Source organism: Sphaerodactylus townsendi, linkage group LG06 (assembly GCF_021028975.2).
Source record: "Sphaerodactylus townsendi isolate TG3544 linkage group LG06, MPM_Stown_v2.3, whole genome shotgun sequence".
NCBI classification, from domain to species: Eukaryota; Metazoa; Chordata; class Lepidosauria; order Squamata; family Sphaerodactylidae; genus Sphaerodactylus; species Sphaerodactylus townsendi.
In genome coordinates this window covers 77349422-77371887 of record NC_059430.1, presented here as the reverse complement: position 1 = coordinate 77371887, position 22466 = coordinate 77349422, and the positions used below count along the sequence as shown (strand labels likewise).

The following is a 22466-nucleotide window of genomic DNA, read 5'->3' as shown; positions in this document are numbered from 1 at the left end:
CTGGTTTTTCCAAATTGTCCCAACTTTATTGCTACCCTTGTCCCATCAGAGATATTGGGCGAGTGGGACTTTAGATAATTAATGTGGTCGAGTGCATGACCTACCTGAATACAATCTGCACTACCATTAAAAATGTATGGTAGATAGACTTGCACTCAGGATATGATTCAATCATTATCTTTATAGTATGGTTGCTGCTACAACTATGGCAGGCAGTAACTTTGCACTACAAATATATGTTTGGCTGTTCCTATCCCCCCCCTAGTCAGAATCATGGTTGGTGTGAAGAATCAAATCTAAAGAATCAAATCTAAATTAGCTTACAAAAATGCAGTTTAAGTAAATACATAAGGGGAAAATTAAAATAACCTACAATAGAGAGTACAAGAAAAGGATAATCAATGTGACAATAAATTAAATAGGCAACATTCTTGGGTGATGTAGAATCCACTGAGCTGGTTAACTTGGCCACTGGATCCGAGTCATGACATGGCCAAAAGCTTTTATTTACTTCATTATGGCTCATTCGCACATGCAGAATAATGCACTTTCAAACTGCTTTCAGTGCTCTTTGAAGCTGTGCGGAATAGCAAAATCCACTTCCAAACAGCTGTGAAAGTGGTTTGAAAACACATTATTTTGCATGTGCGGAAGGAGCCTAAGGGACGTAAAGTGGCTTAACACATTTATAGGTAGAGTGAAAATACAAGGAGCATCCAATTGTAAGAAACGGAAAGTAACCAACTATAACGGGCTTGTCTTGAATTCAATTCATTCAAGGGTATATGAGCCACAGTCCTAGAACCAATAGCCCTTTGGCTCTTGCTCTTTGACACATGACACATGCTCAAATTCTCATGCTTCTGGCAATGCCCAAATTTACACTTGGAAAGAGGATAAACAGAAGAAAAGAAAAGCTTCACCTGGTAGTAGTGATATTTCTCCCACTGCTGTTTCTGGTCAGAGTCTTATACTTGTTGCCAACCTGAGGCTTAATCATCTGCAAACAGGAAAGGAACAGAAGCTCAGCCTAAATCACAAAGATGTTCCTAAGAATTCCCCACTCTTTGCTCCCATGCTACCCTCTTTGGCCCTAATGAACTGGTAACACTGGTGTGGAAAGTACTCAATTGATCCAGATTACTCACGCACTCAAAACATCCATAGTTTGCTCTATGGGGTGGTGGTGGGGAGGACACCATTACAGTAACAAATTGGGTGGCCACTGATGAAACTCCTTGCCATCTGATACATACATAACAACAATTATATTGAGTCTGACCCTGGTTAATATAACTTAAAATTAGTCGCAATTGCGTTTGCACTATGATTGCTGAGCGTGGTGAAATGCATATAACGGCCTCTGCCGGGCTTGACTGAGTGGCAGGTCAGTGTTTAGAGAATGGGCCCCATGTTGCAAGCATAGGAGACAGCCAACTCCATCCAAAAGGCTTGGGTGGCTGGGAGTGGCACTGCTGCCACACTGCTGCACCCTCTCCTGAAGGCTTCCAGGTGGTTCAACAAGGTAGCAAGGTTCTGGGAAATCATAGCTACCTCAAAAGTCCCCAAAGCTGAAAAAAAATTACACCACCCTTTTGTAACACCAAGGGTCCTTCCTTGTCATTCCTGGCTCCAAAGGCAGGGTGGAAAATAACTAAAATTGGTTCCACCTCCGGGAATGCCCCCAGAATCCCCCAGCTGCTCCAGCATCCTCCTGGATGTTGATGCAACTCTGAGGGCCAGCCTCCTTCCCTTTGCCAAATAAGCCAGCAGGGTGGGCAAATATGCCAGTGTGAGCTTGCATCAGCTCCAGAGATCCATTTGATCTCCCTCCCTTTGGATTGGGCTATAAGAATTTCATGAGGGTAGCTCAATTGCATCTTTTCTGGTTGTAAGGAATGCTGGTGGGAGCCAGACTGCTGGCTACAAGGAGGACAGGTTGAAAGAATCCGTCTGGATGCAGTAGTGTTGCCAACCTCAAGGTGGGACCTAGAGATTTCCTGGAATTACAACTGATCTCCAGATCTCCTAGAGAAAATAATTGTTTTGGAGGTATTATACCCTGCTGAGGTTGCTCCCCTCCCCCAATTTTGACCTCCCCAGGTCAATCCTCAAATCTTCAGAAACTTTCTTACCTCTGCAGGCCAATGGCTGGCTGTGGAAACACTGGATTTATGGTGTCTGATGCTGTAGTGGTGCTGGTCAGGGTAAATCAACTTGAAACACGACTGTCCTATATAAACCCAGACGAATAGCCAGCATAAACAATGACCACACTTCAAAATGAACATAAGATTTAGATCTTATCCACTGCTGAAAAAAAATCATAATGTTGGCTTGGATGAGGTGGGAGACCATGTGAAAGAAAAACAGATTAGTATTCTTCATCTGAGATCCTGCTAAATCTGATCTTTTCTCCCTATTTATTATACTATCACTAACAGTTCAATAGGTGGATCCAACATCAGCAGGTTGCACTCCTAAATTCTGAAGGGAAAATTAAAAGTCCCAGAATATGTTCACTTAGCCTTGCTCCATCATGCTGTGTTTCAAATTGAATATGTTTGTTTTAGGAGTTATCTTCTGTAATACTGGGGCTGCATAGTGAGGGAGTTCATTTATGTAAGCGATGCATCATGTTTTGTCAGCGATGTGGAGAAGAACTTGTGAATCAAGCTCTGCATCCCTTCTGAAGGCAAAATTTTAAATACAAAGAATTTTAAATACAAAGAATTTTAAATACAAAGAAGGAAGATTATTTTAATGGATCTATTTTAATGGAATTAAAACTATTTGCAAGTACGATGAACTATATCTACTCATTTAAAATTCTTATTGTTGTCAGCTCTTCCTCACTTATGGTTGGGGGCCATTGCTGTAACTGGTGTGTTTGGGTCTGTAAGGCATGTAAGCATATTGCTGTTGAACATCTTTGCTTTATTTTGTGTTAAATCCAATCTAAATCCATGCCAGCCATTGACTCGCACCAAACAGAAGTGTGAGGGAGAGTGTGAATTGCTTTGTGCCAATGGTGTGACATTATTTCTGGCAAATAACTGAAAACTACATTACCATGTCAGTACAATGCTCCAGGATTCATTGCCCCTCAAACTCTATGGTAAAAGCATTGCTCTAAGCTCCTTGGAGGTGGATATGATAAAAATGCTTTAGATAAAAAGATTGCTTGAACTTTGATAAGCAAATTGTTTGAAGGAACAATCTGCCACTTTGCTGCTAAACATGGGAGCATTTGGAAAGGAAAGATGAACAAAACTTCCAATAAACTGGGATTCTAAATTGAGATTAAACTGAAATTTGGAAAATGTTGGGTAAGGTAATGAACTTCAGTTTTTTCAGGTGCCTACTTTCAGACCTCATCATTAGAATTTGATTCAAGGGCCCATTACACACTGATGTGTTCCCCACTTCAAGCAGCCTTTTGCTTCGGATTAGATTTTCAATTACACAAGAGCTTTGATAAATGATTTGGTTAGATTTTCCCTTACGCAACTGCTTTGAAGCAACCATGCTTTTTGAAGGGGAAGCCCTGCATCTCCCCAGTATGGGGAAACTCTGACCTTTTTTCCCACTTCACAGAGAAGGCAAAATAAACATATGTGCAATGCCTCCTTTGGGTTTTCTCATCGTTCCCTCTCTTCCTCTTCACCATGCATAACAGTGTCCTCCTACACTTGTGTCCTCCCACCCTCCTCTCACTTTTCTGGCCAGAGCTCTCCTCATCCTCGCCAACATCCATGTTTATTCTGCTGTCTGGTCGAGTGGTCCTCAGTGGATTTTATTTTTTCTTTTATTTTGTATTACATCAATGCATAGATGTACTAATAACATGAAAAATGTGCCAAATATCTGTGAATTACAACTGTAAAATCCCCATTCCTCAGGGGATCTGGGGATCCATGCTGACTTCTGGCAACCCTGGAGAGCTCATTACCCGCCATCCCTGTGCTAACTCGGGGGGGGGGGGATCCCACCAATCCCAACTTGAAACCCTTTGTTTAACTGATGACCATCAGTGGATCGCTACATAAATATATGAATACTTATTTTGTGAAATCTACTTTGGGAGTTTTCGCCATCCCATCAGGTTTGTGGAGTGCTGCCAGTCCTACTGGCAGAACTGCTCAAATCCTTGGCAGGTTTTCCTATGCTTGTTTGTGATCAATGCAGTTTCCCAGCAGAAAAAGCCCCATTACTTGTATTAATGTCCATGGTTGGAAAGCGTCCAGAAAGCATCCGATTTAATTGGCCAAAGTGTCTGTTGTGGGGAGAAGAAGGGAAAAGAGCTTGTAAGCCACCTCGAGTCTCCTTACAGGAGAGAAATGTGGGATATAAATCCAAACTCTTTTTCTTTTTCAGAAATGCACCTGCCCATACTGCCCAGTCAGTGTGCAAGAGTTCATGAAGATATTCCTTGAGGAAATGTGCCTTGGAATATAGATGTTTAAATATATTGTTGCTCTGAAATTTAAGAATGTGTTTTTTTAAAGGCATAAGTTGACATAGAATTGTGACAACAACTACAGAAAGGAAAGGTAATGGAGCCCCCCCCCCCCCACCACGAAGAAGCCAAAAAAACCTTTGGGGTAAAGAATGCTAGATGGTTTATGACGAGTGAAGAAAGGGCGTATCAGGACACTGATCCACGCAGGTGCAATACAACTTCCCCATGCTAATTCCCCATGCAAATTTTGTAGATGTAGAAACACCCACAGCCAACATGTCATGGCAAAAGCAGAAACCTATGGCAAGAGAGTGCTATTTGCAAGGAAATGTGTTACTCCTGCACTGAAAAAAAAGCTACAGAGGCAGGGGCAACAGCAGTGTGCAATTCACACCACTTGCCCCATATGAAAGGGAGGCAAATTTACTATTGAAGGGTGAAGTAACATATTGGCCAAGGTTTCCAAAATTGGCCAAGGTTTCCAAAATCTGGAAGTTTTCACTTATATTAAATATCCAAGGAGAGGAGGAAACTGAGGAGACCATAAGAACAAGTTTCACTAGTGCCCATAAGGCGCAAACCTCTGTTGTGACTTCTGAATAGAGTCATATTTAAATGGGTGATGTCAATGGGTCTTAAAAGTGTTTAACATTCATTGGCCTACCAAACAAATAAAACCCATGTTCCCAGTATATATTTATAGTTTAAGTAGCACTAAAGCAAGTTGTATTAAAGTTGTTTTAGGGCCACATCACATAAACCTGTTCTAGCAGTTTAAATCCAGAAGGAAAATACATAAGCATTCCTTTTCTTTTTGAATAGTGATCAAATGAAATAATGACTCTGTAGATAATGTCACTTCTATTGAAACTGATCTTTAAAAAACAGTCTATCTTGTGCAGCTTTTTAAAAGCACTGATAGCCTTACTAGCAAGTTTCCACCAGCTATGTAAAGTTAGTGAGAGTTTTTTCAAGTTTAGTGGGATTCTAAACGAGGATTTCTTCTATTAGTTGAATAAGATCACATTTTTAAGTAGTACAATGGTGAACTGCAATAATTTTGCACACACAAGCCCATATTTATCAGAGCAATTCATCTTCAAATATTCCCTTGTGGTGTGGCAATTTGAAATTTTAATTCATAAGTAGCACTGATATTTTAGTCGGCTCAACAGCAGTCTTGATAAAAGGTATGCGGATATATGACTGGATATTAGAATTGATAGTAACAAACTCCATGATAGACTGGACGTATTTATAGGAAATGGCGAAGTGTGATTTGTCATTATGGCAAATCCTTCTGGTTCATGCATCCTGTCATACTTGGCATAGATATTGAGGATTTGCATAGTTGGTCATGATATCTGAACTGGACAGACAGCAAACTAATTTGTTCTTTGGCTATAAACCATGGTGTAGAACCCTAGTTTTTGAGCGAAAGGACAGATTGCAGTTTGATGTTTCATCTGATTTGGGCACCATAACAATCTTTTGTTTGATGCAAATCAGGAAACTGTGAAAGGAGGGAGGGGGAGGAGAGGCACACAGAGATAGTACACAGTTGAGTGAGCAAGCTTGAGACATTTGTGTGTATGAGGTTATCACTTCAGCAGGAGGGACTGATTCATAAACACACTCAGTTGTGGGTGTGGGTTAGGTCCTGCCCCAATAAAGGGGCCTGATCCATGAACACATTTAATTATGTACATAGATTAGGCCCTATCATAAGGGGGTTTGGTATTCAGATCATGTGGGCAGTCATAAGGGCGAGGAGGTTTTTTGTTATTACATTAGTTTACAGAATCTTTCTGCTCATTTTTTAACTATTTTCCTCTTATTTATTGAAGATAAATTAGGATAAAGAATGGACTGGGCTTAAAGGCTTTCAAATATCAGCTAGTTTGTAGTCTTTCTCCATTTCTTTAAAAAGGCTTTTCAGCAGGAGCACTGGAGACCACTTCTCATTTGACAAGTCTGTAGGTGCAAGCTGCTGGTGTTAGAACAACTGCTGAGTCTGCCATAAATAGGGGAAGGGAACTAGCCAAAAGATTCTGCTTTTTCAGGAGCAAATAACTCTGGCAATAATGTATTCCTAGTAGAGAGGGTTGGTTTTTTTTGCAAATAAGACAATCAAAAATCAAACATCCCTTTCTCACAGCGACAGAGCTCCCTGTATCAGCATACTGGTAATTTGCTAGCGATTTAAAACTGGCAGAATTTTAAGTTGTTTTGTACCTGCACAGTTGGTAGCTGTTGCCGTCTGAGGGTGGGACCACCCTGGGTTGGAGTCTTTGACCCAATAACCACACTACACTCTCTGGCTGGGTAAATATTTGGCCGTAGCCATCAATTTATTATACAATCAGAAGCGTGAGGCGCAGCATGGTATTTTGATCTGTTCTGTGACATGGCCGCGGAGTTCCAGCAGGCAGTTGGCCTCTTACTGGAGCTCTGCTCTGCTGTGAAGTTCCGCTGGGCAGTCGGCCTCTTGCGAGAACATCCCGTTGACGTAATGCTCAGCTGGATGGTCGGTCTCTTGCCGTAGCTTTCCCTGTCAGCAGCTCCCTAGCTCCCCTCCTTTGGCCCTTTAAGATCAATACCCAGGCGCCAAACCACAAATGGCTATGACAAAGAATCATGCATTAACAAAATCCAAAGCATTATAGGGAGAGGCAAGCAACCAAGTCGCTGAGCACATGGCTGGCACAAAGGCTGACCTCAGCCTTTATATGTTCAGGCCAGCCCACTCTTTGATGACGTCGCGGGGCAAGCGCCACGACTCCTGTCTGCCTCTTTCCGCCCTTACCAGGGCTGACCTTGGGACTCCTTCCAGCCCATCCTGAGCAGCAACTGCGGTCGCACTGATTATCAACTGCTCTTTAGCATGGTGACTGGTTGAATGTGTGCACAATATGCTGGCATGATTGGATTACTCAAGTGTCCCCATGAGCAGATCATGCACCATTTATAATTGGATAAATGTATGTGCTGTATGTGCTATATATGTGTTTGTGTGTTTTTCAGACCTTTCAGACCTAGATAACAAACATGCTTTCAGACCTAGGCCGTTTCCGCACGGCCATGCTGGGGGTTGGGTCGGCGTACATGATGCCGACCCAACCCCCCCAGGACCGTTCGTATGAATGGTCCCGGTTGCGGTGGGGAAGACGGCGCAGCCTCCGCGCAGGCTGCACCATCCCCCAAACGCCTTACCGTGTCCTCCGGCCTCCGGCGCGTCGCACAGGCCAGGAGACACCCCCCCCCCTGCCCTGCGCGGCAACTTGGAAGTCGCAGGGCAGGGGTGTGTGTCCCCTGGCCTGTGCGACGCGCCAGAGGCTGGAGGACATGGTAAGGCATTTGGAAAAGGGGGGGGGGGATGGCACCTTCCAGAACGGCAGTGGTTGGAAGCCACTGTTTCCCAAAAACTGTTGGGAAACAGCAGCTTCGCGCCGCTGGGGGGGGAGCGAGGGCGGCACGGCTGCAATGCAGCTGCGCCCCCCCAATGTGAATAGCTCCCTAGGGACGACATTTTTGCTGTCCCTAGGGCGCTGTTATTGGCCCATGCGGAAAGGGCCCTAGATAACAAAATATCCCAAAGCTTCCAATCTAATCTCCAAAGCTTCCAATCTAATGTAGTAATAACACACAAACTGAACGTATGAAGTCACTTTCTACTGAATCAGACCTCTGATCTATCAAAGTCAATACTGTCTATTCGATCTGGCAGCAGCTCTCCAGGGTATCAGGGAAAAGGTTTTTTTTATGTCACCTACATATCTGATCCTTTTAAACTGGAGATGCCATGACCTCCTGTATACAAAGTGGATGTTCTATCACTGAGCCATGGTCTCCTCACATTGGGAGAAATATTTACCGTGGGTAGGACCACTAATCAGAATTGTTTGATTTGGTGCTAATATGAGCTAAGTGTTTTGGTTGGTCAAGGTTCCTGTCAGGTACACAACTGCTCTCTGTCTCTCTTCCATTATTGCCTCAGGCAGTTCAAATTAGAATTCCTGAGATGTGGCCTTTTCATGAAATAACTTTCATTCTAGGTGGAATGTTTGAACACATCTAAAGTCTGAATACCTCAAAATACAGCTAAGAAAGACTTGAAATGCACCACTCTTCTGAATAAATTTGTCTCTCCCTGACTTACCTTAGGCCGTTTCCGCACGGGCATAAAATGACAGCCTGAAGACGGTAAAAACGCCGTCTCCAGGCCGCCATTCGCACAGGGGGCGCAGCTGCAGCGCCTGAAGCCGGCGTATTCCCAGAGCGCTGGGAAGCGCTCTTTTTGGGGATACGCCGCCGTGAAGCCGCTGCCCGAGCCGAACGGGTAAAGCTGCTTCATCAGCCTCCCCCACCCGGCATCTTACTTAGATTTGTCGCTAGCGCCTCCGACATGCCTTCGGGACACGCCTCTGCCGCTGGAGCAGGCGCCAAGAGGTTGGGGGCGTGTCCCCAGGCCTCAGCGACACGCCGGAGGCCCAGGGACACGCCGGGGCGGCGGGGCGGCGGCGCTCCACGGCACCGGCGTCCCTCCTCTTCTCAGGACCGTCCGTGTGGATGGTCCCAGCGTCTTCGGGTCGGCGCGCAATGCGCTGACCTCGCCATTTCCGCCGCCGTGCGGAAACGGCCTTGGATAAGCTATTAGGCTCTCAGCTTGCCTTCTCACCTCCATCTGCAACACAAAAGAAGCAATAGCCTAACTTACAGGGCTGTTCAATGATTTCTAAGACTCTAATTAGACAATAAGTTAAACATGGGTTGGAGAAACCTAGGACTCAGCTTAACAAATAGAGGGGGGAGTGGGGGGTTGAAGGCAAATCATCTCCCAAGCTCAGCAAAGTGTAAGGAGGTGTTTCAACATTTCCTCCCTTCTACCCTGTGGACTTTCACTAACAGAAAAGGCTCATGTATCAGGCTCTTTGTCTCACTGCTGGTTTCATGTATCTGGCCAGGAGACATATGGAGCCAGCAGTAAAATAAGCAACTTGCACTCCCCCCCCCCCCCAGCTGCTTTTCTGCTAGCAAATGGCTGTGGGGTGGAAGGGAAGGGAGGGAAAGATTAAGCGTGTTCTACTTCCATACGAGCATATGGGTGCTGATTTGAATTCCACCACTGTTTTTAAGGTGAGTGCTTGAGTGACCAAGCAGTCACCTTAAAAATGAATGGTCACTCATTCATCACAAGTTTTCCCCAACCCAATGCATGTTTAATGTATTGTCTAATTAGATTCTAATAATAAATGTGAAGAGTTTTCACATACTTGGAATACACTAGGCAAGTATGACATATTGTTTCTTGTATGTCTGTTTTCTACCTGGAAAACTGAGGCTTCTAGCTGGTGACTTGTTTCAGTATCACCTAATAGTTCTAGTTGCTCAGGACAAAAACCTATCTACTAGGCCATTCTTGTCTATTTTTTATTATTATTGATGTTAGATTATCATAGAATTGGTGAACTATGTTTTCAAACCCTGCTTAAGACACTCCAGAGTTGATTCTTTGGAAGTAAATCAATATACAGTCCCTTGTTTTCAACACACTAGGCATAGAGTGTGCAGATAGAAAGATATAGCAAATTTGTTTGTCAGGAGAGAGCTTGCAGAATTTATTATGGATGTTAGGGGGAAGGCTGAAGTGCATTTTGATTTGTTCCTATTAGTGTCAAAAACATTCTTCAGCAGAGAAATGCTAAATTGCCCAGTGTAGTTATGATGGAATGAACTGTTCTAATGTTGGAAGTGGTGTTTTTCTTGAGCCATTAAACTGTATGAAAATAACTATTCAGATACTGCAGATTTTTTTTTGGGGGGGGGGAGGAGCGGAGGGAGGGTACATTCCTGGATATCCATTCTTTAACCACAGCAGAATGCAGTATGTAATAGATACATATTTGTAACTTTTCAGGATCTATTATATGCAAGGAAAATGGTTTTCTTTAAAAGCCACTGCATGACTGGTAATAGGTGAAAATTCTATTTGTAAAATTTATGAGGTAACATGTCCTTCTCCTGTCACTGTTCTTTAAGAATCAGTTTTCTTTCCTGTGCATGGATGATTTTAGAGGATGCTTGAAAGCTTAATGTTCTTTTCTGAGACCATTTTTCTCACTGAGCCCTGAATACTTGGGTAACAAAAAAGTATCAGTACATCTGTTCAATATTTCCCAAAGTGTGTATTGTCAGTTTTTGAAGCTCCATTAATTCCAAAATAGCTGATCTCTTTATCTGATTGACTGTGTGTCAGAATGGCTAAGCTTGTTATTCAAGATTATTTAAATACATTCATGCTAACCTGCCTTTTCAAATGGATGACACCCCAGAATCCTTTTCAGACTCAGAAGGAGGCACCATCCAATGTAGAGCAATTCAAATGGGTAGTGGATCTATATTTTCCCAAGATCAGACACACAAAGATAACCCAGTCCACGTGAAGATAATTGAACGAGAATGTATAATATTACATCAGTAGGTAGAAAGCTCAACAAAATACATTAAGGTTAGAAATGACAAGCGTGGTCCAAAATGAACTTAAGGAAGGAGTGTTCCCTAGTGGTAGAGGTCATACATAAGTTTCTAAACCCAGCTCCTGACACTTCTGTTAGATGTAGCAGGGTGAAGAAGCTTTGGGAGTGGGGAACATTGTTGGATTGAGGACTATTTTATTCAATAAATACCAGAGTCAAAATAAGTCCCAACATGTATGTTCAAAGCCACCTTTAGAGACAGATACTTATAGCACAGCTGGCTCAGTGCTTGACTACATACCTATTATATTTTTCTGACTATGTCCCTGAGCTGGATCACATGGTGTGTGACTAGTCCCTTCTCCTTTAGCAGCCCTGACTTCATTATCAAGGAAAGAGGCTTTCTGAATTAGGATGATATTATAGCTCCATGAGGAGGAAGAAAGAGAATAGGTCTAAAATCCTATGAATACCTTAAAATACAAACACTTTCCCAGAAATCTTAAACAATAAGGTTGGGCTGCTGATAGGATATTGCATTTTACAAATCTTATTAAAATAATAATTTTGCTTCCCAAATAAATTTGGAACATGTTGAAATTCCTTTGTTCATTTTATTGAGCAGAGGAATGGGTACATAATAGGATGAAAAGGTGTGTGTAGGTTATTAATAATCCCTAGTATGGGATTATTGACCTCACTGTTGCCACACAGTTACTCATTATTATAATGGTTCTCAAATTGTACGTCAGATACTCTTACAGAAGGGTTGCAAGTCCAGGAGGGGAAGCTGGAAGAAAGGGGTATGCTAGAAGAGACCTTGTGAAACTCAGTGGCAGGTTTAGACTTGCCTCTGTGAAGTATGTTCACTGGCTGTGAAAAATAGTCTGTCACTAATGCTATATATTTATAAATCCAGAAAAGAAAAAGTAGGTATATTTCTCCAGTAGTAATTGATGTGCCATTCTTGCCTTTTTTTGCTGGAAAAAGGTAAATAGTATATGGTTACTTTTCAAGCAGGTCCAGAAAAGATGAGCAAATTTAGAAGGGTGATCTTACTTCAAAACATTTGAACACAATTGCATGATTAATAATAATATTGTAATAATTCTGTAAACATCACCACCAACCAATAGGTGGTGATACTCCATTTGGTTACTGCTTCAGTTTGGGTTTAGTATCTGTCTTCAGTTTTGTCTTTTTGGAAGTCTACTGGCCTGTATAGCTTGAATAAGTTACAATTTGTTGTTCAGTTCAAGTTACAGAGGCAACTTTTGATCCCCAGAAACCTCTTCACACTTCTATGTGAAGAAAAGTGTGATGTTAGTTTCTTCAAACTAATTTTGAAAACATCAATCCAGTTGAGTCTCCTAGGACTGTTTTTGGGCCACTGACAAAACACTCAATAGTTTGAAACTTCCTTCCATAGCAATGAAACACTGTAGTCCTTTAGGAGAGCTTTGCCTTTCTAAGCCCATTGCTTTCAGTGGAAATAGAAGGGTATAACTGTTTTGGATTGCTCTTTCAGTCCATTAATAACCATGCTACATGAGGCATGGTCTTCAAGCACTGTGTTTCCAAAAGGTTGAATGGTGTTTAATGCTCCCTATGTATTAGTTCTCTAGAGGTCTTACAGTCTTGTAAGTTGAATTCATTAGATAACACCTTTAAAAATCTCTTTCTTGCAAGGTAATCAAAATCTTAAAGGTCACAGTTAGCTCCACCTCTGGAAGGAATGTAGAAATATATTCAGTGGGCTTATGCTTTTTCATTTGCAAATAATATAAAACTTTAAGATGTTTAATGTTGAGATAGCAATTTGAATAGTTAAGAGTGTCATTCCCAGGAGAAGTGAACAAGTTTACTGTCACTAGGCTGTAGCCAACAAAAAGTTTATTAACTTACTCTCATACTTACCATCATGATTAATAAATCACAGTGCTCGGCCCTACAAGAGAAATATTGAACACTAGAATTCTGTACATAAAGGTATTGTTCTATCATAAATATGTCAGTAACATTTTTTTTAAAAAATTAGGAATTTGAGTTCTTTGATAGCCATGTAAGATTTTGTGTTGATGGATGGCAGTGGCCATATAACAGCTGCAAGTGTACATTTCCAAAATAGTTTTTGCTAAACAATAATATATACATCTACTTGTTAATATGGGAATTATATGACAACAGTATTTTACAAATTTGCATTCATTTGCTTTTCTTTCTTCCCCTTCCTAGGTGGCGTTTGCATTGCTCAATCCTTAAAAATCCCCCGTGAACCAAGACCAGGAGAATTTGACAAGCTTATCCGTCGTTTGATGGACACTCCTAATGCTCGTGCTGTAATCATGTTTGCAAACGAGGATGATATCAGGTGCTTCTATCTCTATTTTAGTCTTGTGTGGAATGGACAACTTGCTATTGCCAGCATGGTGTAGTGGTTAAGAACAGGTGCACTCTAATCTAGGGAACTGGGTTTGATTCTCCGCTCTGCCACTTGAGCTGTAGAGGCTTATCTGGTGATAAGTGTACTGTATTTCTGATAATTCTCAGAACCATGACAAACTGAATTGCTATGTAGATACAATCTTCTTATTGCCCTTATTTTTCTGTTATCTAAGTGCATACATTCTAATACTTCTGTGTTCTAAATCAACTTATTCAGTTCAGTATATACACTCTAATGTTTAAGCATACATATTTTACTGTAAATAACATCATGTAACATTATACATTAGGATTGCCAACTGTTCTTAATATTGATTTAGAATACAGAAGTATAAGAATTTATGTACTTAGATAACAGAAAAATAAGGGCAATAAGAAGATTGTATCTACATAGCAATTCAATTTGTCATGGTTCTGAGAATTATCAGAAATACAGTCCACTTATCAGCCTGGGTACAGTGCGTTTTTGATACAGTATGATACACATTGCACTCCTATTTTAGTTTTGATTTTCGTGGCTTATCTGGTGAACCAGATTAGTTTGTGCACTCCAACACATGCCAGCTGGGTGACCTTAAGCGAGTCACAGTTCTTCGGAACGCTCTCAGCCCCACCTACCTCATGGGGTGTTTGTTGTGAGGAGGGAAGGGAAAGGAGATTGCAAGCCCCTTTGAGTCTCCTTGCAGGAGAGAAAAAGGGGATATAAATTCAAACTCTTATTCTCCTTCTATTGAAAATAATATTTTTACTCATATGTGTTGATTGCTTTAGTGGGCTTCAGGCTTGAAGGCAAAGTACAATCTCTTGCGGTCCTCAGACACTGGTAAATTTAGTAACAGTTCCATGATATTTGGTGATTCCTGTCCCACTGAAACTCCACAATAATTTCCATGTCACGGAGGATATCATGGCAGTTTTTGGTTTTAGCTGAGTATCCATATTGGTATCTATAGTTTATAGCATAGAGACCAAAACTGATTAAAAGCAAGGTATGCCCCAAATGCACACCCTTTGCCATATCATAAAAAAGGGGTTGCATTGGGTAAAAAAATAACCAATTACATGGGTCTCCTAACATTAACAATTTTTGGTGGGATTATGTTTTTTGTTTATTTATAGGCGAATATTAGAAGCAGCCAAGAAAACCAATCAAACTGGGCATTTCCTTTGGATAGGGTCAGACAGTTGGGGGTCTAAAATTTCACCTGTTTATCAGCAAGAGGAGATTGCAGAAGGAGCTGTCACCATTTTGCCCAAAAGAGCTTCCATTGATGGTAAGACTGTATCTTCTGTCCTAGTAAAGATTAAATTTTTAGGTACTCTGAACATAGTACAATGGATGATGGTACTGGAGATTTTGGGCCAATTTATACATAAGGCCAAACTTTGGTTTGGTGCCACATAGTTGAGCCTCACATGCTCATTTTCCTTGGGTAGTGCAGCTTTTGGGTGGTGTTTCATGCTGTGGCAAAACAAGCTTGCTTATGGCTGGCAGGCCCTATTTCGCACTCTGCGCTCTCCCAGGGGTTACCAACTTTTCCCTGGAGAGGGCTATCTTTCTCTCAGGGTATGCTGCCACCACCTGATCCTTTGAGGACTGCTCACTGGGAAAGGCCAGGATTTCCCAGCTTACCTGTTGCAAGGCCTCTGCCTCAGTTTCTGATTCAAATAGCGTGTCCAAATCAGTGGGGCATACGTGAGAGAACTGTTCACCAAATGTAAGGTTTGAAAAGGAAGTATTTATTAGCAATAGAACAATCACAAGAACCTTTTGGCACCACACCAGATAAGCAAGGAATACCAAATAAAAGGAGACAAAACGCGAATCCCAATCCCCTTTCCCTATCACTATTACATACCCTGCCTAATCGATGGTGGAAAGTAAGGTATGTCCTCAGAGCTTAAACAGTTGCCACTTGGCTGTTCACACGGCCTAGGAAATGGCCGCTGTCTTCTCAACTCAGGCAAGAGCCCTTCTCTCCTCAGAACAAAGAAGCAAAGACCAAAAGAAGACCCCCACACAGGTTTCTGCCTGTTTTTATATTACCACCCCTTTTTGGCTCCCTCTACCGGTGTTGCTAGGCACACTGCATTTTCTGCCCTCCAGTCAGGTCCTCCAGATCTCTGGTGCCTGGTTGGAGAAGGGCGGGGGAGAGAAAAGGGAGGGGCGAAGCCATATCTCTACATGGTGTTGTTTCATGCTAAAAGTTGTTTTAGCCATTTCCTGCTCACTAGTCATGGGATAGTAGACTGGGAGTCGGCAAGTGTTGTCCCCATCTTCAAAAATGAAAAAAAACCCCACCAAGGACCCAAACAATTACTCCCCAGTCAGCCTAAGGTCAATGCCAGGAAAGATTCTAGAGCAAATCATTAGACAGCCTGTAAGCACTTAGAAGGGAATGCTGTGATCTTTTAAAGTCAACATGGTTTTCTCAAAAACAAGTCATGTAAAACTAATCTTATCTCTTTTTTGATAGAGTGACATTTGGTAGATAAAGGGAATGCTGTGGATGTAGCATACCTTGACTTCAGTAAGGCCTTTGACGAGGTCCCCCATGACATTCTTGTATGCAAGCTAGTAAAAATGTGGGCTAGATGGATTTGTAATTAGTTGACTGACTGAACCCAAAGGCTCATCTTCATCCTGGAAAGAAGTGACTAGTATGGTGCTGCAGGGTTCTGTCCTAGGCCCAGTGCTATTCATCAGTGACTTGGATGCTGGAATAGAAGGCATGCTAATCAAATTTGCAGATGACACCAAATTAGGAGAGTTAGCTAATACTCCAGAAGGCAGGGTCAGAATTCACAATGGCCTGGACAGATTAGAGAGCTGGACCTAAACTAACAAAATTAATTTCAACAGAGATAAATGTAAGATAATACACTTAGGCAGAAAAATTGAAATGCACAGATATAAGATGGGTGACACCTGGCTTTATAACAGTACATGTGAAAGGAATCTGGGAGTCTAAGCAGACCAATCCAATCCAATTCAAGGCCTTTATTGGCATCTAGGCTATAAAATATTACATAATATACAAAAATGTAAATACACAGAGATTTAAAATAGATTTTAAAAATCATAGCAGACCACAAACTGAACACGAGTGCTGACTAAGTGTGATGCAGCAGCCAAAAAAGCCAGTGCAATTCTGGGCTAAATCAATAGAGTATAGTGTCTAGATTGAAAGATGTAAAGTACCATTCTATGCTGCATTGGTCAGACCTCACCTGGAATACTGTGTCCAGTTCTGGATGCTGCTATTCAAGAAGGATATTGACAAGCTGGAATGGGTCCAGAGGAGGACAGCCAAAATAGTAAAAGGTCTTCATTCCATATCCCGTGAGGAGCAGCTTAGGGAGCTAGGTATGTTTAGTCTGGAGAAGAGAAGGTTAAGGGGTGACATGATAGTCATGTTTAAATATTTGAAGGGATGTCATGTTGAAGATAGAGCAAGTTTGTTTTCTGCTGCTCCAGAGACTAGGACAAGAAGTAATGGATTTAAGGTACAGGAAAAGAGATTCCACCCAAACATTAGGAAGAACTTCCTGACAGAATACACTGCCTCGGAGTGTGGTGGAGTCTCCTTCTTTGGAGGTTTTTAAACAGAGGCTGGATGGCCATCTGTCAAGGGTGCTTTGATTGTGTATTCCTGCATGGCATGGGGTTGGACTCGATGGCCCCTGTGGTCTCTTCCAACTCTATGGTTCTGTAATTTTTTTATTCTAGATAATGCTGTACTGTCAGCAGTATCCTCTTTCTACTCTTAATCATCTGTATGCCAATTTACGGATGCCATTTGGTGGACTGAATTCTAGACCTGATAAACGCAGTTGGAAAGGGAATATGATAATGGGTCATCAACCTTTCCTTTAATACAAATATTTATACCTTCAAGTGGGTAGCAATTTTAGTCTGTAGCAGTAAAGCAACATTAAAGCCCAGTAATACCTCTGTTGGTCTCTTGTCTTGAAAACCTTACTGAGTTTCCATAAGTTGATTGCAACTTAACTGCACTTTACAAACACAGTACTTTAAAGATCAATAAAATTATCCAAGATATGATCTTTTGTGAATCAAAGTTCATTTTGTCGAATACTTGGACTCAAGTTTCTCTTTAGGCACAAAGAATTTCAAGGATTTAGTGAAATGAGTTGTGATGCCTCTTCTTTATCTTTTACAAAATGTAGGTTTTGATCGATATTTTAGAAGCCGAACTCTTGCAAATAACAGACGGAATGTGTGGTTTGCAGAATTCTGGGAAGAAAATTTTGGATGCAAGTTGGGTTCTCATGGAAAAAGAAACAGCAATATAAAGAAATGCACAGGTAACCTGCTTGAATGTGCATTGTTATGAGTTCCAAAGCTTCCTGGTTTGAATGAGAATATTGTGATGTCTTTGTTATGGTTCCTTTGTTTACAAATATACAAATGTTGCACCAAATGGAGGCAATGACACACTCCTTTAGGACAGATGATCTGATGTCCCAAAGTGGACCCCCAGAGACACTCAGTGCCCCTCTGTCTCTCTTTCTCTCTCAGACTTTTGTCTCCCTTTCACAAGCTTGTACCACATATACATGAATATGCACACGCACTTCTGCCTGCTATCCTCAATGAAGGAAGGTCATGCTCTCCAAATTTTGATGGCTCATTGAATAGGACAAGGTAAGAGGTTCCTGTAGACTATCATAATGACAATTAAGTCTCTTGAGGGGGCATCAGTTGGCCATTCTCACAACACACAATATTTTATCTAAGTTGTTTGCTACCTCTTTCAGAATTCATTTTTGTCAGTGCCTCTGTTGTGGTGACAATGGCTGTGCTTCATGACTGGCCAAACTGGTTGTGTAGAGTGAATGAAGTGATTATGACACCCAAGGTACCCTAATGGGGGGAAAAGTCAGACACATTTATTTACTGTGAAGATTAAGAGATGTTTACCTAATGTCCTAATGTTAAAAGCATAGACTTCACTCCTATTTTTTTTAGTTTCCTTTGGTAGATATGGTGGTGCAGTCTGTGGAAATATGAGGAAGATGTTTTAATATGTATGATTGATGAATGGAAGAATACACTGTGATTTATAGGGCTGTAAGATTTAATTGGTTTAATTGGCACATTAATCAAACAGAATTCTTGGTGATTAATCAGCAGGGACAAGTTTTAGTTAATGTAGAAAATTTAAAGTTTTGAAATTATTTTGGTTTCAGTGTGTTGCTGAAATAGATATTGAAAAGAAAAATGTTGAAGTGGCTTACTTTCTAGCAATGAATAGTGGATAGATAGATCTTTGATTATATACCGCCCTCCTCCGAAGGGCTCAGGGCAGTTCACAACAAAAATATATATCAGTAACATAACACATTCAATAACAGTATCAATAATCAAACCATCATCAATATAACAATATAGAATTATGACATTACATAGCAGCAATATAACAACAATATAACAGCAATATAACAACATCAGCACAGCAAGCTAATTCACAAAATACATGGCAATGATAAACATAATACCATAACATCATAATCACAAAAACCATGATTAGAAGATCATAACAGCACCATAATATTATACAACAATATCAGCATAGCAAAAAACCCATAACATTATAAACTTCAATGAACATGACATTATAATAGCAAATTCCCAATACAGCATCAACAACTCTAATCGAACTACTTATATCATTGAGGATAAACATTAATGACCAAGATGGCGACTTCCTTCCAAATAGAATAACTACAAAAAACACTTGGCCTAAAAACTAAGGGTAACAATTCAAAAGTGTGCTAGCATAAGAAGCTTAACTTAGTGAATAATCTAAGACTCTAAAAATACTAGAATACAATATCCATCACCAGTTAAGCCTGACAATCTATCTAACCCAGGGGTCCACAATCCGTGGCTCCGGAGCCACATGTGGCTCTTTCAGCCTTATACTGTGGCTCCGTGTGGTCTCGAGGTCAGAGGGTAGTGTGGGCATGTCCCTGCAGCCCTTCATATCAGCGCTGGAAGGAAAGGTGAGTGGAGGGGCCGAACCGGAGGTGGCTCCGTGCGTGAGGGCACTGCTTTTTGCGTCCCCTCCACTCACCTCTCCTTCCAGCCTTCTCTGGAGGGCTGGAGGGACATGCCCATGCTGCCCTCCGACCCCCGGAGGTCAGAGGGTAGCGTGGGTGTGTCCCTTCAGAGCAGCCACCATCCCCCCTCTGCCCCACAGAGAAGGTGGCTGCCTGCTCCATCAGGCAGAGTGGGTTTCCCTGCCTGGTGCCACTGCCTTCCACAGCACGAGAGGCAGTGGCACCAGGCAGGCCCTACAGAGCAGCGCTGGAAGGAAAGGTGAGTGGAGGGGCTGAACTGGAGGCAGCTCCATGTGAAGCCACCTCTCTGGCTCAGTAGATCTTCAGGGCTGTGAAAAACGTGTCCAAATGGCTCTTTGGGTGGTAAAGGTTGCCGACCCCTGGTCTAACCTAACAGCCCACTAAATTAGTAGTACCCTAACTCACTTCCTAAGACTGCCTAAAGCTAATAACTTTCTCAGTGTAGAACTGCTCAGTGTAGAAAACTTACATATAGTCCAACATCACATTACATAGTCTATGTATGAGGTAGGCAGTCCAGGGGATCATAGGTATCCCTGTGATGTTCCGATTCATTCCCTCCCTTATCTATGTACCGTCTGTTCGCTGATGCCATGATCTCCCTAGGGCGTGCCAGGACCTGGTCACCAAGTGAGGAAATTCCTCCCTGCTCTCTGTTCTATCTGTGCCATCTGCAGCATTTGTTTCCATGAGGACCTCTGCCACCAGTTCCCAAAGCCATCTGTGAAACATCTGGGAATAAAAACAGTAGCTGTTTTTTATTAAATGGACATATGAATGTTCATTATTATAGTCAGAGGTGTAGCACCAACAGGGCAGGGTGGGACATGATGCCCCAGGTGGAGCTGTGGCGGAGGCATGGCTAGGCTGTGGAGGGGGCATGGTGGGGGAATTCTGGGGCAGGGTGGGGGCAGATGGCACCACAGAAGGGGCGTGGGCGGCACTGCAGCAAGGGCACACATGCGTCCCAGGTGGAGTTTCCCCTTGCTTTGACTCTGATTATAGTCAAATGCATTTTTATTAGAATACTTTCCCCTTCACCCGGGCATTTGGTTACTCTCCCTGGATACCCCCCCCCCGTGGTGGGATTCAGCAGGTTTGCACCACTTCGGCAGAACCAGTTGTTAAAATGGTGCTTGTAAACAACCAGTTGTTAAATTATTTGAATCCTGTCACTGGAACCGGTTGTTAAATTATTTGAATCCCACCACTGATGCCCCCTCTATGGTTGGGGGAGTGAATTATACAAAAGTTATTAGGGTTGGGTTTTTAACTTTTGTATGCTGTATTTTTAATAGATGCTTTAGCTGCCAAGTGACCCTATATATAGGCAGGGTAGAAATGTAAAACCCATACAAATAAATAAAATAAATAAATTATTACTTAAACAGCCCCATCCAAAGGGAGGGGAAAATTCACCTGTGGGAGCGGCACATGGTTGTGCCAGTGGATTTATTCTCCTTTAGCCACTTGCCTCGGAGGAGGCAAATCCAGAAGCATGAAGTCACCTTAACCCTCCCTGGTGGGGAAACGTGACACCAATGTCCCTGCACTCCTGTGGCCACTGCTGGTTTAATGGGGGAAGTCCAGGAGCATGGCCAGAGGAGGAGCTGACTCTAGTTGGCTCCCTCCTGGCTATTGCCTGTTATTTATTTATTAGCAAAGAGGTGTTCTTATTGAAACCTTGCCCCAAATGTTAATTAAAGTAATTCCTTCATGCATATCTGCTTGGCTTTTAGAAATCAGCTTTATCTTTCTGTAAGGTTAGCATTTTGTTTTAACTATTCTGCAAACCTAATCAACCTTTAAATGCCTATAATGACTGACTGCACTCTTAAAAATAGAAATGGGAGAAGACATTTCATGAGCCATATACAGCAAGCTTAAATTTGCCTAATTTGTTCAGATCTTGAACAAGGCATAATGTTTGTTTTGCTGGAAGAATCTGGTGGTCCTCATGATGTATTTCAAATCTATGTTTGATGAGTTTGTGAACTTCAAAATTACATTGTTTAAATCTCTTCTATTTTAAGTTTTTTGCTTGTGGCAGAATTATTTGGGAATTTAATAAATGGAATGAAATATCCTTCTTTGCGTTCACCTCAGCATCTAAGCTGCCACTAATTTAGCCAGTTTACGCCAATGGCCAATTTAGATAAACCTAAGCCCTCAGCCTGTTTGACCAGTTTTTGTAGGTGAGATTTTTTCCCCTCTCCCTCCCAGCCATGCAGATCTCAGAATGTGTACAGTTGTCAGTCCCTGACCAGGATGGCCCAGGCTAAGCTGATTTCATCAGAAGCTATTAGTATGGGCGGAGCGAGGAGAACAGAGGCGTTTCTAGGCAAACTGAAGCCCAGGGACAAAACCTGAGTTTGGCGCCCCCCCCCCCCGATATGGGCAGCCACCCTCCCCCACCATGACCAAACAATGCACCAGCTCACAAAATACCTCCCATCCCTAGCAAAACATACATGGCTCTCTCCCCACCAACTCTTTCCTAATTTTGTCCTCACACCAACCCTATGAGATAAGTTGTTAGCCTGAAAAACAGCTCCAAGCCAGTGCAAGTGGGTATTAAGCACGTAAATCTCTCACAAATCACCCCCAGCAAAACATTTACCAAACAACATAAGAACATAAGAAAGAGCCTTCTGGATCAGACCACAGCTCATCTAGTCCAGCACTCTGCTACTTGCAGTGGCCCACCAGATGCCTTTGGGAGCTCACATGCATGATGTGAAAGCAATGGCGTTTTGCTGCTGCTGCTTTTCCCGAGCACCTGGTCTGCTAAGGCATTTGCAATCTCAGATCAAGGAGGATCAAGATTGGTAGCCATAGATCGACTTCTCCTCCATAAATCTGTCCAAGTCCTTTTTAAAGCTATCCAGGTTAGTGAACATCACCACCTCCTGTGGCAACATATTCCAAACACCAATCACTCGTTGCATGAAGAAATGTTTCCTTTTATTAGTCCC

The 22466-nt window shown here is 42.1% G+C and overlaps 1 protein-coding gene across 5 annotated transcripts in view; it reads left to right on the top strand.

Annotated features, from left to right (window-relative positions):
• GRM8 (glutamate metabotropic receptor 8) overlaps positions 1–22466 on the top strand; it is a 687726-nt gene that overhangs the window by 296423 nt on the left and 368837 nt on the right. For all 5 annotated transcript variants that reach the window (XM_048499900.1, XM_048499895.1, XM_048499896.1 and 2 more), the window contains exons 4-6: positions 13174–13309; positions 14503–14657; positions 17575–17712. In XM_048499900.1, the coding sequence (XP_048355857.1) occupies positions 13174–13309; positions 14503–14657; positions 17575–17712 (429 nt within the window). The remainder of the gene's footprint in view (positions 1–13173; positions 13310–14502; positions 14658–17574; positions 17713–22466) is intronic.